The sequence below is a fragment of the Erythrolamprus reginae genome, chromosome 1 (genome assembly GCF_031021105.1).
Source record: "Erythrolamprus reginae isolate rEryReg1 chromosome 1, rEryReg1.hap1, whole genome shotgun sequence".
NCBI lineage: Eukaryota > Metazoa > Chordata > Lepidosauria > Squamata > Dipsadidae > Erythrolamprus > Erythrolamprus reginae.
The window spans coordinates 217,507,210-217,526,970 of record NC_091950.1 but is presented as its reverse complement, the minus strand read 5'-3'; the positions used below and the strand labels follow the sequence as shown (position 1 = coordinate 217,526,970).

General features: G+C 44.8%; 1 protein-coding gene across 24 annotated transcripts in view; it reads right to left on the bottom strand.

Annotated features, from left to right (window-relative positions):
* SPAG16 (sperm associated antigen 16) overlaps nucleotides 1-19,761 on the bottom strand; it is a 295,145-nt gene that overhangs the window by 195,896 nt on the left and 79,488 nt on the right. For all 24 annotated transcript variants that reach the window (XM_070732193.1, XM_070732195.1, XM_070732200.1 and 21 more), the window contains 3 exons: nucleotides 13,175-13,244; nucleotides 8,599-8,747; nucleotides 4,950-5,080 (listed from right to left, as the gene is read on the bottom strand). In XM_070732193.1, the coding sequence (XP_070588294.1) occupies nucleotides 4,950-5,080; nucleotides 8,599-8,747; nucleotides 13,175-13,244 (350 nt within the window). The remainder of the gene's footprint in view (nucleotides 1-4,949; nucleotides 5,081-8,598; nucleotides 8,748-13,174; nucleotides 13,245-19,761) is intronic.

Sequence of the window (19,761 nt, the reverse complement as noted above, 5' to 3'; positions counted from 1 at the left end):
CGCAAGGTGTTAGGGGCAAGACCCCTGTCTAGCCCGGTCTGCAGAAAGGATAGAACGTGTCCTACCGATGCTGATTGTGGATATGTTCCAACAGCAACACAGAATTTGTGGAAAGCTGACCAGGTGGACTGATAAATCCTTGTCGTTGACGGCCTACGGGCCGCTTGTATGGTGGAAATCACAGCTTGAGGAAGCGCTGCTGCTCTCAATCTGTCCCCCTCAAGCGCCACGCGGCAAGCTTCCACCATTGGGGATCCGGATGGTAGACTGATCCCTGGGTTAGTGAGACAAGGTTGATCGGGAGTCGCTATGGTGATGTGATTGACAGGTCCATTAAATCCGCAAACCATGGGCGGCGAGGCCAATAAGGGGCGATGAATATCACCTTGGCCATTTCCGCAATTATTTTGGCCACTGCTCGGTGGATGAGGCACACTGGCGGAAACGCATACAATAGGCCCTCCGGCCACGGGCTCCTGAGGGCATTGATCCTCTCGGCTCCCGGACAAGGGAAACGAGAGAAAAAGCGACGCAGGTGTGTGTTTTCTGCTGTGGCAAATAGATCCACCAGCGGAGTCCCATACCTCCTTGTCACCGCCTGAAATGCCTGATCTCCCAAACGCCACTCGGCCGGTTGGAGGGTGGACCTGCTGAGCCAATCCGCTTGCACATTGGCTACCCCGGAGATGTGCTCTGCCCTGATTGAAAGCAAGTATGTCTCTGCCCATGAGAATAGAATATTCGTCTCTCGCATCAGTCTTGCTGACCTCGTCCCTCCCTGATGATTCAAGTGGGATCGAGTCACCACGTTGTCGGTGAGAATTAAGACATGAGTGTCATGACACTCCTCTAGGAATGCCTGAAGAGCCAGAAATACCGCTCTCAATTCCAGAAGGTTGATGTGGTTGTCTGCTGACTCTGACAATGTCCACACCCCTTGAGCCACTTGAGTCTCTGAGTGAGCCCCCCAGCCTCTGAGGCTCGCATCCGTGGTGATAACCACCTCCCTCTGTTTTAGAAAGGGGGAGCCTCGAAGAAGCGCGGGCGAGCGCCACCATGGGAGCGACTTCTTGACACTCCTTGGGATTGATACCAGACGCTGGGAGTGGCTCGATCGACTCCGCTGGTATGGGAGGAGGAACCACTGTAGGGGCCTGGTGTGGAATCTGGCCCAAGGGACGATGTCTGTGCAAGATACGAATGACCCTAGTATCTGAGATAGCAAGGCTAGGGTCACTCGCTGCTGATGGCAAAGAAAGCTTATCATGTCCCGAATCTTCCTCTTGCGTTCGTCCGAAAGGAAAACCTCGCCCACCTGAGAGTCTATCACCGCTCCCAAATGTTGAAGACGGGTCGTGGGAATGAGATGACTCTTTGGAAGGTTGACTGTGAAGCCGTGGTCTTCCAAGGTCCGAATTGTCAACTGTAGGTCTGTGCGAGCTCTCTCTGGAGATCTGGACAGGATAATAATATCGTCCAGGTACACCATGAGGCGTACCGAACTGGATCTTAGGGAAGCTGTCAGGATGTCCAGAAGTTTTGTGAACGTCCTGGGCGCCGATGACAACCCGAACGGCATCGCCCGGTACTGGTAATGGCGCTCGTTGACACAGAACCTGAGGAACTAGCGATGTTCCGTGTGCACCGGTACATGCAGGTAGGCCTCTTTCAAGTCGATAGAGGTCATGTAATCTCCCCTCCTGATGCAAGAAAGTATCGTGCGGAGTGAGTGCATTTTGAATCGTACATATTGTACGTAAACGTTGAGCTGCCTCAGGTTTAGAATAAGCCTGCATCCCCCCGAAGTCTTGGGTACCACGAATACCACTGAGTAGTACCCCTGCATCCACTGGTCCAATGGAACCGGCTCTATAGCCCCTATGTCCTCCAGGTGTAGTATCTCCTGCTGTAGGAGAAACCTCTTGTGGGGGCATGCAATCCAAGGGCATTGAACAAAACGTTGACGTGGTAAACGGAGGAAATTGAGCTTGAGGCCCCGACAAACAGTGTTGATGGCCCAAGAGTCTGTGGTTGAGTCTTCCCATACCGAAGACAATGCCTGAAGGCGGCCTCCGATGGGAATCCCAGTGGTGCAGTCACTTTTGGCCATGGAATCCCTTCTGGCCTGCATTCCCGAAGGGTTTTCTGGCTTGCTGATATTGCCGCCCTCGGTTACCGTAGCCTCCTCTGTTGCTCCTGAATATATTTTGATGGAATCCTCCAGAATACGGCCTTGAATTTTATGTGCCCGCCGTGGCAGGCTCTTGACGAAAGGACTGGCGGTGGTAAAATGGCGTCTGGCGACGATCGGCTCGTTTGGCTGATTTAGGCAGCACCTTCTTCTTGTCCTTATCCTCTATAAGGACTTTATCCAAGGCCTGACCAAAAAGCTCTGAGCCATGAAAAGGAGCCGAAGCTAGCCGCCACTTAGATTTTGCGTCAGCCTGCCAGGAACGTAGCCAGAGCAACCTCCTGGAGGACAATGTGGCCGCCATCGCCCGTGAAGCAAATTTGGTTGCAGTCAGGGTAGCATCTGCCGAGAACTCAGAGGCCAAAAGAAGCTTGCCTATATCCTGCCGAAGGCGCCCCTCCTCCAGTCCTACTCTGGTCTGCATCTCTTGCAACCAGAGAATGCAGGCCCTGTTAAAGAATGAAGCGGATAGCGAAGCCCTTAAAGCCCATGAAGCCATCTGATGGGTCTTTCTTATTAGTGTTTCGGCCCTCTTGTCGTCAGGCTTGAGGCCCTCTGCAAGTTCCGACGGGACCAAAGCACTTGAGACCAAGCTGGCCACCGGTTGGTCAATTGTCGGAAAAGCCAGCACGTCCTCAATCTCAGGGTCGAAAGTGTACATTTTTCTGTCCAACATTGAGGGACCCTGAGCTGCCGCCGGTTGTTGCCACGGTCGCTTGATATTGTCCAAAAATATCTGCGATGATGGTATGTGGCATGACTCAGGCTGGGGCTCCGTAAATAGGCGCACTGCTGGTTGAGTGCCTGCTGCAGTTTCAACCGGCTTGGACGCTGCAGATAAGGCGGCCACCTGTTTCGCTTTCCTCAAGAGGACGTCGAATAATGCTGGTTTGAAGAGCATTGCTGAGGCAGGTTGATCAGGGGGAGGCCCTTCATCCTCTGACAGCTCACACTCATGATCCGACTCACCTTCCTCCTCATCCATTTCAGAATCTAGTGGGAAGGAAGAAGCCGGTGGAGCTGACCAGAGATCCCTTCTGGGTGGCCTTGCTTGCTGCATCATTGGTTTCTGGGGCCCCACAGCCATGCCTTGAGTATAGGCACAAGTCAGCATCTCCTGCAAGGCAGGTGGCATAGACTGCCAGGTTTCATTGACTCTAAGTCCGGCTGCCGATGGGGTAAAGGTTGCAGATGCCAAAGTAGTTGCATATGCTGGTTGAGGCGGTTGGTATATGTAGCCTCCTGCCCCCCATGCATTTGACTGGGGCAGTAAGAACTCCGGTCTAGGAGGTGCTTCGCTGGGCTGGCTCAGAGGCTGTCTGCCTGGGGATAGCTCAATGCTGTGCACCGATGGCTCAGAACCCCTCTGTATGCCCGGGGAGCAACCAGGTAGCCAGTGTTGTAATTGTGGCTGCATTGAGGTTGTGGTCTGAGGAGGAGGTGAAGGAACCAGCGAGGCCTGCCTTTGGGCGGCCTCTAGCTGCGCCTCCAGAGTCCTGATCTTCCTTTCTGCCTCCTTTAATGATGAGGAGGAGGCCTTAGATTTGGTTCTGGAGGAGGTAGCCTTTGTGCTCACTTTTGGAGCTTCCTCCCTCCCAGATACTGCCTCAGCCGGGGCACTGGCTGCTTGTTCTGCCATTAGTACAATATCACTCACGGTTGAAATTGAGAATTTGATTGTGTGGCTGCCAAACGTTCGCTCTCTACAAGTAGATCCACGATCGAGCTCACCAACAAGCACACAAAATGGCGCTGCCCGGTGGTGCCATGGGCGTTCCCCAGCTAGCCAGGCAATTTCCGGCAAGCCAAAATGGCAGGCGCCGTTGTGGGGCGGGAAATTTTGGCGGGCGCTTTTAACGGCTTCAACTGTCTTCCTGACAGGGGCCGCGGCGAAACCGCTAGCCTTACAGCCGCTCCGGCGCAGTAGGAGGCCTCCACGGCTCGCTCTTATACAGATCGCTTCCTTTATAGCGATCAGCTGTGAGTCGGCCGTTTGCCGCGCCGCCGCCGAAATCGGCGATTCTCTGCGGCGTCTTCAAAGGGACCCATCTGAAGCTCCTATTGAAGCTGTTGTCCCGTTCGGTGAGCTCAGCACAATAATGTGTAGGGGAGGGGGGGGGAGCCGCTGAGGCAACCGTACCGTCGCCCCTCCGAGCTCACTGAGGTATGGCCACGGAGGCCAGAGACCTCAGTGTAAGAAAAACGGCTCTGGATCCAACCACAAGGCAAAAGGAGGGGTCTGGCCACGGAGGTCAGGGACCCTGCCAAGGGAAAGCCGTTCCTCTGAGCTGTTCCCACGGGGGGAGCGAGCTCTGAGGAGGTAGATAGATGCAGGTTGTACCCTCGGGGGGTAGGCACCTGACTCTTCCAATCCGTTTCTGCCTCTGTGAAAGAAAAGAGAGGGAGAAAAAGAAAAAACATTAATTCAATGTATTTATTTATATCAACAGTTAAAATTCATTTCATATTCACTTTAAATTCAAAAAACCAAGAGAAGAAAAACTCAAGTCCCTATACTACGACTGAGTTTTTTAAACTGAGCTATAAGGGGGTGACTACAGGGCGGAGCTAATTAATATTATAATTTAACTCAGTCCCTAACCAATCAGGCTGAAGTATCACCCATGTTGGACTCTCCGCAGCAGTGCATTGGAGAATCATTGTATTAACATCACTATATAACCAATAATAAGCAAATGTTTATTTATAATGCTAAACAATAAAATGAAATCATTAAGAAATGTTTAAGAACACCTACCAGGTCACTGCCAAATCATGAACTTTCAATGTGTTGCTCAGTCTATATATTGCAGACTTCAACGGCCGCACACATTTTTTTGCACAAGCAAGGTATGGATTTACTTGGATACCTTCAGGAAACTCTGAATCCTTAAATCAAAATAAAGCAAGAAAAATTAAAATTAATTAATGGTATTCATTAAGATTTTAAGACATATTTATTCATAGGTTTATAAAAAGTACTTTTTATTGTTGTTTGGTTTGTTGATTGTCTCTACTCAATGGAGTCTCAGAATAATATGACATACATTTTGTAAATTATATTAATTATTATTAATATTCAATTTTCCATTCAGTGTGATATTGAAAATTGTTTCTATCTATTGTGTAAACAAACAGAGATGAAATATTTCTTACATCCTAGGAAGCAAGATAATATCTGTAAGGAAGTCAGGCACACATAGTGCTCCCTTTTTCTATTTCTCCTCACCACAATAATCCTGGGAGACACGTAGGGCTGTCAGCGAATGATGGGCCCAAAGTCATCCACCAAGGTTCCAAGGCTGAGGAAAGGTTAGAACTTGTGCCTCTCTATTCCTAGTTAAATACCTTAACCACTATACTTCACATAAAATTTAAAAGAATCTCAGAAATTTGGAGGTGAAGACTGATAAGCAGGTTCATCATCATCACCATTTCTAGTTCATCACCCCTCTCATTAAAGTGCTGGCAATGGTTTCATCACATAGACCAGGGGAGTCAAACTCAAGGTGTTTTGAGCTGATGTCAAGCCCTGCGCCCAGGAAAGCAGCACGCTTTTCAAAGGCGCTGCTTTCCCGGGCAGCCGGCTTTGCCTGCTCCCCTGCCGCCATGTTGGGGGCAGCCCCCTGTCACCAGGCCCCTGCCACAGCCGCTCACCCAAGCCAATTCGGAAGACGACACTGGTGCCAACCTCCTCAGCCTCAGCTGGGCTGGCTCACCCCGGATCAGGCAGCTCCGAAGCCCCTGCCAGGCCCCTGCCACAACAAAACCACCCAAGCTGATGCGGAAGACAGCTCTGCCCCCTCAGAGCCTGTTTGGCTCAGCCTCATGATTTGGTGGTGGGGGCCTGGGGCGTGGAGGAGACATCCCTGGTGCTGCTGCTCCTCCAAGGGAAGCCCCTACAACTGCCGCGGCCTCCGCCAGGACTGGTTAATTTGGGTGGCCCACCCGCCTTTCATTTTCTAGTTACTTCCGCCCTACTGTCCTTGCCTTCACTTCTGACCACGTGACTCCACCTCCACTTTCATCCCTGATCCTGGCGAAGCCACCTCTTCAGTTCCACGGTACCGTTGTATCTTATGATTCTTGATGAAATAAATGATTGAAGATGGAGGCACTAGCAGCGTTCGGTAGTTTTAGGGCACTGAGCTCTTGTAGGCAGAGCAGGTGGGATTTGTGTGTGTGAGTGAGGAGTGGATGTACTCCCTCCCACCTTGGAGACTTCTTGCAGTCTGTTAATTTTTGCTTTGAATCTTAGGCAGTAGAAAAATGCAAGCACCAACCCTCCTTCATCTCACTCTCTAGAAGTTGTTACTAAAGGCTACCTGATCTGAGCTACTAAAGTCTGGAAAATCACTAGGTAGTAGAACTAATTTATGGATGATTTTAACTCTTTGCTACTATCTAGCTAGTGTCCTGATTTTTGCATCCCAAATCTCTTGCCTTCTCACATGCCAATATTTTTGAAATTCCCAGTCCTTTAATAATCCTGATACCTGTTGAAGTATAGTCTAAATACTTCCACTGTTAGTTTTGTTCATCTTTTGGTAAATCCATTTCAACTTGAACTGACTCTGCTTATAGAACCTGAAACATGAATTGTTCAATATCAGAATATTGAAAGCGCTTGGTAGTTTTAGGGTGCTGAGCTCTTGCAGGCAGAGCAGGTGGGATTTGTGTGTGTGTGTGAGTGAAGAGTTGATATGTACAGTACAGTTAGGAGTGCAAGGGTCTTCAAACCGGGCAAGTTTAAGGTTTGTGGACTTCAAATCCCATTTCTGAGCTAGCATGACTGGTGGAGGAATTCTGGGAGTTGAAGTCCACAAGTCTTGAAGCTGTCAAGTTTGAGGTTTGTAAAAAGTGTACATGGTTTTAAAAAACGTACATGGTTGTAAAAAGTATTCTGCTACACTTGTATTTTATTAAACAATATAATATTACACCATTTGGTTCAAAATACTTTTTTCCTTGTTTTCCTCCTCTAAAATCTAGATGCATCTTATACACCGAAAAATACGGTAGGTAAATTAATGGAAGATACATAGGATAAATAAGGGGTTTATGATATGTATGTATGATTTTATGACTTTGCATTATGAATTTAAAATATACTTGGAAATGTAGAAGATTGATGAAAGTTAATAATAGTAAATGCTAAGTCCTGAAAATTAATTGAGCTTGGAAATATTGAATGAAATTATAGAAAAGTAAATATGGAAATATATTAATTGATGTATTGGTGTTCAGATAGATTTTCATAGTATTATTAGATTTCTATAATACTATGATAAATATTTAAGAAATGAAGATTTTAAAGCATGGATTTATTAATAGTTGTGTTTTTGGTTTTGCTGGTTGTTTTAGTTTTAATAGTAATAAATTTGGGTTTTGTTTTATTATTAATTTCTTTTAATAAAAAAGAAGGGATTTTTTTTTCCTAATTAGGAAAAATTTGTAAAAGGGTTTTTTGTTTCTTTTAAGAAGCATGTATAAGAAGGAGGAGTAGGCATGACAGCCTATCTGGATTTATAAGAGAATAATGATATTAATTGAAATATAAAATAACAGAATAACATAGTGGGAAGGGACCTTATTCTGCCTCAGCATCGAGCCCCAAATAATTACACAATAAGTTGCCGCTCAGACACTGTAGTTTTCCGCCCACACTGAAAAAAAATTAGAGGGAACACTGGCCATGGGGGGCATTTTCGGCCTCCAGCAGCACTCTGCTGGCCAAAAGCAGCTGTGCCAAGGCCTCATGGGGCCTCCTGCACAGCCGCTGCATCTCCCCCAAGGCCCCCCACTGGCTGAGCCAGAAGCATCTCCTGTCATGGACTGGATGCTGACTTCAGAAGGCAAGCGGGCATGGGGGATTGCCAGAAAAGCTGTGTGGAAGATTAGGAGCGAGCAACCAGGTGACCGTTTCAGGGGCATGGCCAGCCAGCTGTCGCTGCTGATTTGGTGAACCATGCCACATGTCTGCTGCCAGTTCTCTTGAACTGGTGGCATTTCACTCCTGCCATTGGTATAATATTTGTGGATATCTATGCTACTTCTTTAGTAATTCCACACTTACTTGTGTGGGCAGTTGCAGCCAGTAATCATTTAGTAGCCTAAATGGCTCATTCCAATTCAAAAAGCTTAAATTCTAAATCTAAGAATACCACTACCACTCCTGATATATCTGGCTCCAATTGTTTAAAAGAGCTCTGAAAACCTTATCTTTTCCTAGACTTTGGGTTATAGTGGGTGGGTGGATCCTGTGCATTAGGTTATATTTTAATGGTTACTTTTATGGTGTTTCATTTATTTTAATTACATTGGATTGTATTTATGATGTTCTGCCTAGACTCATTGGGTAGCCTTATAAACTTCTAAAATAAATATATAAATAAGAACATCCATACCTTTGGATATGTCTTGCTCATCTGTTTTGCTGTATCTTTGGCTGAATCTTGTACATTAACAGCAGAATGCACTTTCTGTTCCTTGGCTTCTCCAAGTGCTCTTTGGGAAGGTCCCACTAATCCAGCCTCTCTGTCACACCAATGACCCACTATAAGGCACAAACAATTTATTACAGAGAAGTATAGAAATTTAACAGAAAGAATATTATTTCAATTATTTAAGAACTTTTCATATTGCCCATTTAGACAGAACACCTTATTATTTATTCATTCATTCATTCATTCATTCATTCATTCATTCATTCATTCATTCATTTATTTGCCACTCACTCCAAAAGGACTCTTTTTAAATTCCCAAAATTGTAAACCCCAACAGAAATTGTAATTTCTGTTCCATCAAATTATAGAAAATCTAAATTGTATTGAGAACTAAATAGGTACTATAAATCCATTTATTCAGAACATAATCTAATTTTAATTTCAGTACCAAACTAGGAAAAAGGAGTTAGTTAGTTAGTTAGTTAGTTAGTTAGTTAGTTAGTTAGTCAATTTTATGTAGCTCTCCATCTCACTGTCAAGTGACTCTCACAATAAAGCTAAAGAACAGATAATAAATAATAAAGCAATACTCATTATTAAAAACTATAAAAGGAAAGTAAAAAAGAATACATATTAGGCAAGGAGGTATTAATAATAGTGGAACCTCAAAATATATTATAGGTAGGTGCATATAACAGCAATATCTACAGCAGATATATTACAGAATATAACTCATCAATCAATCAATCAGTAAGTCAATCAATCAATCAATCAACTAGAATAGAGCTGTAAGTGACATTGGAGATCTTCTAGTCTAACCCACTGTTCAAATAGGAGACCTTATAATATTTCAGATAACATTTCACGCGCCCCCAACTTTCTGCGGAGACGATTGTTTGCAATATTCAGCATGTTTTCACTGAAAAACCTCAAACGGCTTAGCTGCATGATTGGGATGTAACGTGATTAATTTATTTAGCTTCATGCTGTCTGGTGCCAACATTTTTAGACACAGTACACATACCTGTCTTTCCTTGCCTCCCACCATAGTCACAGTGAAGCCAAGCGCTTCATATGCACTTTATATCTCTTGCGGTGTGCTGTGTGCTATTGTTTGCTGCACAAAACCCCTAGTCTCTGCGGCAAAAAAGCACATTCTCGGGATTATGCGCCCCTCCAGCATCGCTCTGCGCGCCCCCCTAGGGGGCCCCGTCCCACTATTTGAGAAACACTGTCCTAGAGTAACAGCAGAAGATAGTGAATATTCTTTATGACAAGAATGGGATCAAATAATTTCTCTGAATATGCTCTAGTGACAAGAAGTCACCAAATGCCCCCAGGTAGTATTCCCTCAGAAGATGAGTGAGTAAATTAACCAAAATCTAGCACAGAAAGTCTCCCATTAATTTTTAGTTGTGATAGAAAGACAGACTCAAGATTCAGAAGGATCTTGACAAACTTGTGCATTGGTCTATCCAACAAAATATAGTTCAGCCGTGAGAAAACTTCCTGGACTTAAGACAGAATAAATCAAATGTATAGGTACAGAATAGATGATACCTAGCTCAACAGCAGTAACTGTGAGAGGGATCTAGGTGTACTAGCGGACAACACTGTTCTGCAGATACCACAAAAATTAACACAATCCTGGATGTATCAGAAGTGATAGTACTGTATACTGCACTATTGATATCACATTTGGAATACACTGTCCATTTCTGCTTACTAGAATATAAAAAAGATTCTGAGGCCCTGGAAAGAATGCAAAAAAGAGCAACAAAGATAAGGGGTCTGCAGACTAAATCATAGGGTGAACAGTTAAGGGAACTGGGTATTTTTAACCTAAGAAAGGGAAAAATGGTATTTGAAGGGCTGTCACATGGAAAAGAACATTGATTTATACTCCATAGCATCTGAGGGCAGGACAGAAAGTAATGGGTGAAAGTTTGTCAGAGGACAAACCAACCTGGAAATAAGGAAGAATTTCCTAATAGTCAGAATGATTAATCAAAGGAACAGCTTGCCTCCTAGTGTTGTGGGTGCTCATTCCTCGAGGTTTTCAACAAAATAATGGGCAACCATTGGTTTGAAATGATATAAGGATTGCTGACTTGGGCAGGGGGTTGGACAAGAAGACCTCCACGGTCCCTTCCAGCTCTAGTATTCTAAGGAACACCCTGAGAAGAGGAGGAAATATAAATGACTATTATGAAAGAATTAACCTTCAGAAACAGTGAAATAAAAAGAATCTGTCTTTTGGGTTCAATGGAAGTTGTTCTTCTGAGCTTTGACACGTGGATCCAGTTATTGCAAACAGTGTAAAAGAACTACTGCCTGCCTCCCCAGCCCTGACTTTTCAGGAGTGTCCTTTCTGGGGTGGCAGTAAAATTGGTGAATTTCAAGAAAGGGGGTTGCCTTACAATATTGCATTCAAGGTTGTGTGAGAGTTCATTTGACAAACCTTTGGGAAGTATAGACGATATAAAAAGAGAATCAAGAAACTGATCTGATGTGAAGTTAGGGTTCACACCTTCTTCAATGCTCCCAATTCTTATAAATATGTGTATTTATTGGCTGCTCCCTTCAAGAAATGCCTCCATCAGTCAATGTTGCTTTTATGGCTAGCAATTCTCTATTGAAATTGATACTTTCAGCTGGGAAGAGAAGATTAGAATAAAGTGCAAAAGACAAGAGATTCCTCTTCTCTTTGCCAAAGCCTGGGGGAAAACAGTTCCCAAGGTCAAGGCATCAATTTACACAACAAAGAGGCAACTGGAATCCAGATGTCTAAATAACAACTGAGATTAAAAGAAATCCTTCAAACCTTGAGAAATATGGCTTGCTCTTCAGGGAATCATTTAAATTTGATCCCTTTTATCAGATGTTTACTGAGCTGTCTTATGCAAAGACAGGGATGAATCTTTTGTTTGGCTTCATTTGGCTCCAAATTTTACAATTTAGCAAAAAAAAGACTGAGAAAGTGAAAATAATTATAAACATTTCTGATGTGAATTCATTTTAAGGATGAATCTACTGTATAGCCTAGTACGGCTATACATTTATCTAAAATATTGGAAATCGAGAAAATCTCAGGGTAATTAACCAATCCATAGAGCATTGCTGTGGATGTCAAAAGCTATTAAATATTTATAGATGTCTATTATTCAGATTCATTCTTCTTAAGACCAATATAGCTAAAAAACCATTGTATTTTGAAGGTAACTCAGCAGATATGAAATAAGAGGTATTGGATGATAGTCTAACCTAATGGATATAGAGTTCTCTAAGCATGCACATCTCTCAACAAACTCTTTTTCTTTTTCTTTACAAAAAATGTAGATGCAGTGGTACCTCTACTTAAGAACTTAATTTGTTCTGTGACCAGGTTCTTAAGTAGAAAAGTTTGTAAGTAGAAGCAATTTTTCCTATATGAATCAATGTAAAAGCAAATAATGCGTGCAAACCCATTAGGAAAGAAATAAAAGCTCAGAATTTGGGTGGGAGGAGAAGAAGAAGAAGAGGAGGAGGACAGTTGCTGCCGAAGAAAGAAGGTGAGGTGAGGGGAATAAAAAAAATCAAAATCTTTAAGGCTTAAAAAAAAAAGAGCAACTCTGAGGCGGCAAGGAGAAGCAGATGCCTCCCATACACCTGGCGCGAGGCTACCTCCTATATACTGTGCCAGAGAGAGAAACCCAGGTGGGCAAGAGGGGGGAACCTCCCACTCCTTTGATTGAAAGGTGGCTGCTGCTGCTGCTGCTCCCTGCTTCCTCTTCCTTCCCATGCTGAAGGGCTCCCCTCTCCTCTCGCTCGTTCACTTTGTAGCCGGTGCCTTTCCTTCACTGTGGAGACTCCTCGGTTTGGCTGAAGCCGAGTTTATCCAGCTGGGGCAAAGCATCCCCTTTTGCCTTTCTACACCCAAATGCTCCGGGAGGCAACCTCGTGCCGGGTGTATGGGAGGCAGCGCAAGGGAGTCACCACAGCAAAGTGGTTTATTCCCTCTCCAAGAGCCCAGAGAAAGGAAAATGCTCCATTCGCTCTAGACTGCCAAAGCCTCCTTAAGCACCACTGAAAGTTTCCTCTGGCAGCCCAGAAAAGCCCGAGATGGCCGGGATTAAAGAGGGAATAGCAGGAAACTGGCCAGGCCTTCGTGCCGTTCTCAAATTTCCTGGGAAATTTTTCCAGGCTCGGGTTCTTAAGTAGAAAATGGTTCTTAAGAAGAGGCAAAAGAATCTTGAACACTCGGTTCTTATCTAGAAATGTTCTCAAGTAGAGGCATTCTTAGGTAGAGGTACCACTGTATACAGTGGATGCCAGGGATTCCAATGCCCTTAGCTTATTCATTGATATTTTCTGCATAACTTTGTATAAAATAGCATTAGTTTTAGACAATTTAAGTTTGTGTACATTTTAAATTATTTAAATAATGTCTAAATTTAATATGTAGATAAATATTAAATTTCTAGAAATGTGCAAAATACCATGACATGCAAACATTATCTTCAAAGCTTTTATTTTTGGTTCATAGCTAAATATTTACCTTTCATCACAGGGATGTGAATGTTGTTTCCAGATTCCAAGCTTTGTAAAGTCGCTTGTAAGCCAGTAATCTGAACAATGAAAGAAAAATCTATCAAGAACCTTTAGAAAATCAGAAATAACATATGACATTAAGTATAAAATATTTCTATATGGTTGAAAATCTCAGAATACTAATGATATCAGATTACATATAATATCTGTAATACATGCATTGATGGGAATAAGGAGATCGCTGACCATTTCAATAGCTACTTCTGTTCAGTTTTCTCAAAAGACACCTTACAAAATAATACTATAGAGGGATATAGCATTGCTTCCAGCTGTACGGATTCAGCTCCAGTGATCTTAGAAGCCGATGTCTTAGAAGAACTTGAACGATGAAAGATAAATAAGGCAATGGGTCCAGATGGCATCCACCCCAGAGTTCTTAAAGAACTCAGATCTGTCATTGCTGACTGATTTGTTTAACCAATCCCTGTTAACAGGAGATGTTCCTGAGGATTGGAGAATGGCCAGTGTTGTGCCTATCCACAAGAAGGGCAGTAGAGAAGAAGCTGGTAACTACAGGCCAGTTAGCTTGACATCAGTTGTAGTTAAAATGATGGAGACTCTACTCAAAAAGAGGATAAATCAGCACCTAAAAAACAATAACTTATTGGACCCAAATCAGCATGGCTTTACTGAAGGCAAATCATGTCAGACTAATCTCATTGATTTCTTTGACTATGTCACAAAGGTGTTGGATCAAGGTGGTGCCGTGGATATTGCCTATCTGGACTTCAGCAAAGCCTTTGATACGGTTCCACATAAAGAGCTGATGGATAAATTAGTGAAGATTGGACTTCATCCCTGGATAGTTCAGTGGATTTCAAGCTGGCTGAAGCATAGACATCAGAGAGTTATTGTTAATGGCGAGTATTCTGAGCAGAGACAGGTTACAAGCGGTGTGCCACAAGGGTCTGTTCTGGGTCCTATTCTTTTTAATATGTTTGTGAGTGACATAGGGGAAGGTTTGTTAGGGAAGGTTTGCCTATTTGCCGATGACTCTAAAGTGTGCAATAGGGTTGATATTCCTGGAGGGGTCTGTAATATGGTAAATGATTTAGCGTTACTAGATAAATGGTCAAAGCAATGGAAACTGCAGTTTAATGTTTCCAAATGTAAAATAATGCACTTGGGGAAAAGGAATCCTCAATCTGAGTATTGCATTGGCAGTTTTGCACATGCAAAAGCAAAAAACCATGCCGAAACATGGCCGCACCTGCGTCTCCGCATGAGATTTTACTACCTGCACAGGTGCAGTAGCAAAATCATGCTAGACACTGCTACCAGAGCCATGGGGGTGAGCACATGTCACTGTTCTACCTTATCAGCCCACCTCTGGCTGTAAAGCATTGTGAAAGTGGTATATAAATCTAAAATGCTATTTCTATTGCTATGTGCCTGAATCTACACCCTGAAACATGCAATTACCAGAAATTATTCTGGTAGTTTGTCCTAGCAATCAAATAGGTTCATAGATACAAAGATGCAAGAGATGATGCAAATGTTCAACAGATCCTCAAATGTCAAAAATACCTGTTTATTCTCATTCCAGAAATAAGAACATGGAATAGTCAGTTTACATTATAAGATAACTGTTTCTGACTGAATATTAAAAACAGTAATCAGTTACTCAATGTGGTGAGGGGCTCCTATTTTTGAATGCACTGAAGCAGAATATTATTAACCAATTATCTAGGATTCTTTAATTGGATTCCTGCACTGAATAGGACTTTGGCCTCAATGGACTAAACCAGTGATGGAAAACCTATGGCATGGGTGCCAAAGGTGGCACTCAGAGCCATAGCTGCTTGCATGCGAACTGTTGCCCTAGCTCAGCTCCAACATGCATGTGTGTGCCAGCGAAGTGATTTTTGGCTCACATAAAGACTCTGGGAGGGGGTTTTTGGCTTCCAGAGAGCCTCTGGGGGGATGAGAGAGAGCAATTTCATCGTCCCCCAGCTTCAGGGAAGTCTTTGGAGCCTGGGGAGAGTGAAATACAAGCCTACTGGACTCACAGAATTTGGGAAACAGGCCATTTCTGGCCTCCAGAGGGCCTCCAGGAAGTGAGGAAAGCTGTTTTCACCCTCCCCAGGCATTGAATTATGGGTGTGGGCACTCGCGCATATGCGATAGCGTGCACCCATGCTCTTTCAGCACCTGAGGAAAAAGAGGTTCACCATCACTGGAGTAAACAGTCATTTCCAACATTATGATTCTGAACTAATATATTAATGTCCTCATCTCTTCCTTCACATCATATCTCAAAATGATGTCACCTATGCCTAACGTATTTCAATTTATTTCAATTAGTTTATATCTCAAACAAACCGTAATAGAGAACAGTGAATTCTGCTTTTACTGTATTTTTAAAATAATATTCTGCTTACAATAGAGCATAAATAGTTTCAAAGTAGTTTAATTCAAGAATAGAATTCTTAATTCACTTCATCAAAACTTCCCAAAGCCAAAATGGAAGGAATGGAAAATAATGATAGAAGAGCCTCAGTAAAAAGAATGATAATTAGCAGCAGCTTTTCTGTGGATTTATGGATTTTAGTGCTATGCATTAAACATAGTAACTGTGGTAATAGGAAACAATATTTGACCTATGAACAAGCCATAAGTGCCATGTGTTTTCATATACATATACACACACATAAGCACACTAACTCCAGTATGTGGGGGGGAATATTTAGTCAGACACCAATTATGCAAGTTCTCCCATTTAAAAAGATGAGAGAGGCCTGTAATTGACATCATAGGTAGACCTCAACCATGAGAGACAACATGAGAAAACACATCTAGAAAATCACATTGTCTGATTTTTAACGAATTTATTTCCAAATTATGGTGGAAAATAAGCATTTGTTCACCTACAAACAAGCAAGATTTCTGGCTCTCACAGACCTGTAACTTCTTCTTTAAGAGGTCCCTCTGTCCTCCACTCATTACCTGTAGTAATGGTATCTGTTTGAATTTTTTATCAGGATAAAAGACACATGTCCAGAACCTCAAACTGTCACAATCCAAATTCCACTATGGTGAAAACCAAAGAGCTGTCAAAGGACACCAGAAACAAAATTGTAGCCCTGCAGCAGACTGAATCTGCAATAGGCAAGCAGCTTGGTGTGAAGAAATCAACTCTGGGAGCAATAATTAGAAAATGGAAGACATATAAGACCACTGATAATCTCCCTTGATCTGGGACTACACGCAAGATCTCATCCTGCGGGGTCAAAATGATCACCACAACGATGAGCAAAAATCCCAGACCCACACGGGGGAACCTAGTGAATGACCTGCAGAGAGCTGGGACCAACATAACAAAGGCTACCATCAGTAATACACTATGCCGCCAGGAACTCAAGATCCTGCAGTGCCAGACTGTCCCCCTGCTTAAGCCAGTACATGTCCGGGCCCGTCTGAAGTTTACTAGAGAGCATTTGGATGATCCAGAAGAATATTGGGAGAATGTCATATGGTCAGATGAAACCAAAGTAGAACTGTTTGGTAGAAACACAACCCGTTGTGTTTGGAGGAGGAAGAATGCTGAGTTGTATCCAAAGAACACCATACCTACTGTGAAGCATGGGGGTGACAACATCATGTTTTGGGGCAGTTTCTCTGCAAAGGGACCAGGACAACTGATCTGTGTACATGAAAGAATAAATGGGGCCATGTATTGTGAGATTTTGAGTGCAAACTACCTTCCATCAGCAAGGGCACTGAAGATGGAACGTGGCTGGATCTTTCAGCATGACAATGATCCCAAATGCACCGCTAGGGCAACAAAGGAGTGTCTCTGTAAGAAGCATTTTAAGGTTCTGGAGTGGCCTAGCCAATCTCCAGATCTCAACCTTATAAAAATCTTTGGGAGGGAGTTGAAAGTCCGTGTTGCCCAGCGACAGCCCCAAAACATCACTACTCTTGAGGAGATCTGCATGCAGGAATGGGCCAACATACCAGCAACAGTGTGTGCCAACCTTGTGAGGACTTACAGAAAATGTTTGACCTCTGTCATTGCCAACAAAGGATATATAACAAAGTATTGAGATAAACTTTTGTTATTGACCAAATACTTATTTTCCACCATAATTTGGAAATAAATTCGTAAAAAATCACACAATGTGATTTTCTGAATGTATTTTCTCATGTTGTCTCTCATGGTTGAGGTCTACCTATGATGTCAATTACAGGCCTCTCTCATCTTTTTAAGTGGGAGAACTTGCACAATTGGTGTCTGACTAAATACTTTCCCCCCCCCCCACTGATAGCTATAAATGTTGTGATGCTAAGGATTAAGATATCAAAGCAAAAAAAGTGTATGTTCTACCCAAGAAAGAAATACAGTGGAACCTCAAGATACGAACTTAATTGGTTCCAGGGAAAGGTTCGTAACACGAAAGGTTCGTAAGACGAAACATTGTTTCCCATAGGAAACAATGTAAAGTCAATTAATCCGTGCAACAAAAAAAAAACAACCGCAAAAAAACGCTGCCGCCCGGCTGTCACCTTTAAAAACAGCCGGGCGGCTTCCCTCTCTCTCTCTCTCCTTCCTCCCTCCTCCTCCTCTTCCTCCTCCTCCCGTATTCCACCTCCCTCCCAGCCCGCTAGGCAGGCCAGTGGTCCCCGTCACGGCGGCCCGATTGAGGGGCCGGCGGTCTCCGCCAGGGAGAGCTTCCTGGCTTTCGTTCTTGTTGGATTCGTGCGTTTTCATGCCCAGGAAGCTCTCCGAAGTGAGGAGAACCGCCGCTGTCGCCGCTCGGCCGCGCCTCCTCGCCCGCCGCCCGCCCGCCTGCCCAGGATGCAGACCTGCTGCCTCGCCCTGCGCCTGCTGCCGGCCCGATCCTGCGTCTATTGCTTCTGGGCTGGTTCCATTCTGTTCCCTACCGGCCCGATTGAGGGGCCGGCGGGAGGAAAGCGAATGCCTCTCTTCGTTGCGCTGCCTGGCTGGCAGCGGAAGATGTAAACGAGCCCACGGGGCCGGTCTCCGTGGCCGACAGGGAACGGAGCCTTCCATGGCGGCTGCCTGCTGGGCTGGTAAGAGGGGGAGCCGAGCCCAGCCCCGTGAGCTCGGTTACATCTTCCGCTGCCAGCCAGGCCATGCTGGTGGAAGCGCAACAAAGAAAGGCACAATCTTTGGGGTTTTCGCTGGGGGGGGAGGAAGTTAGGAAGGTCCTACCTCTCCCCCCAGCGAAAACCCCAAAGATTGTTTGCTGCCATACGATTTAGCAGCAAAGTGACGTGGATGGATGGAAAGCTGAAACAGCCCGGTTTCAGCTTTCCATCCCTTCACGTCACTTCGCCGCTAAATCGTGTGGCAGCAAACAATCTTTGGGGTTTTCGCTGGGGGGGGGGGGAGGAAGTTAGGAAGGTCCTACTTCTCCCCCCAGCGAAAACCCCAAAGATTGTTTGCTGCCATACGATTTAGCAGCAAAGTGACGTGGATGGATGGAAAGCTGAAACAGCCCGGTTTCAGCTTTCCATCCCTTCACGTCACTTCGCCGCTAAATCGTGTGGCAGCAAACAATCTTTGGGGTTTTCGCTGGGGGGGGGAGGAAGTTAGGAAGGTCCTACTTCTCCCCCCAGCGAAAACCCCAAAGATTGTTTGCTGCCATACGATTTAGCAGCAAAGTGACGTGGATGGATGGAAAGCTGAAACAGCCCGGTTTCAGCTTTCCATCCCTTCACGTCACTTCGCCGCTAAATCGTGTGGCAGCAAACAATCTTTGGGGTTTTCGCTGGGGGGGGGGGAGGAAGTTAGGAAGGTCCTACTTCTCCCCCCAGCGAAAACCCCAAAGATTGTTTGCTGCCATACGATTTAGCAGCAAAGTGACGTGGATGGATGGAAAGCTGAAACAGCCCGGTTTCAGCTTTCCATCCCTTCACGTCACTTCGCCGCTAAATCGTGTGGCAGCAAACAATCTTTGGGGTTTTCGCTGGGGGGGGAGGAGGAAGTTAGGAAGGTCCTACTTCTCCCCCCAGCGAAAACCCCAAAGATTGTTTGCTGCCATACGATTTAGCAGCAAAGTGACGTGGATGGATGGAAAGCTGAAACAGCCCGGTTTCAGCTTTCCATCCCTTCACGTCACTTCGCCGCTAAATCGTGTGGCAGCAAACAATCTTTGGGGTTTTCGCTGGGGGGGGGGAGGAAGTTAGGAAGGTCCTACTTCTCCCCCCAGCGAAAACCCCAAAGATTGTTTGCTGCCATACGATTTAGCAGCAAAGTGACGTGGATGGATGGAAAGCTGAAACAGCCCGGTTTCAGCTTTCCATCCCTTCACGTCACTTCGCCGCTAAATCGTGTGGCAGCAAACAATCTTTGGGGTTTTCGCTGGGGGGGGGGGAGGAAGTTAGGAAGGTCCTACTTCTCCCCCCAGCGAAAACCCCAAAGATTGTTTGCTGCCATACGATTTAGCGGCGAAGTGACGTGGATGGATGGAAAGCTGAAACAGGCGAAAGGCGAGGAAGCCTATTGTAGCAGCTGCCACAGCGGAGACATTTGGGGTTTTGGCTGGGGAGGGAGGGGAAGGCAGGAGG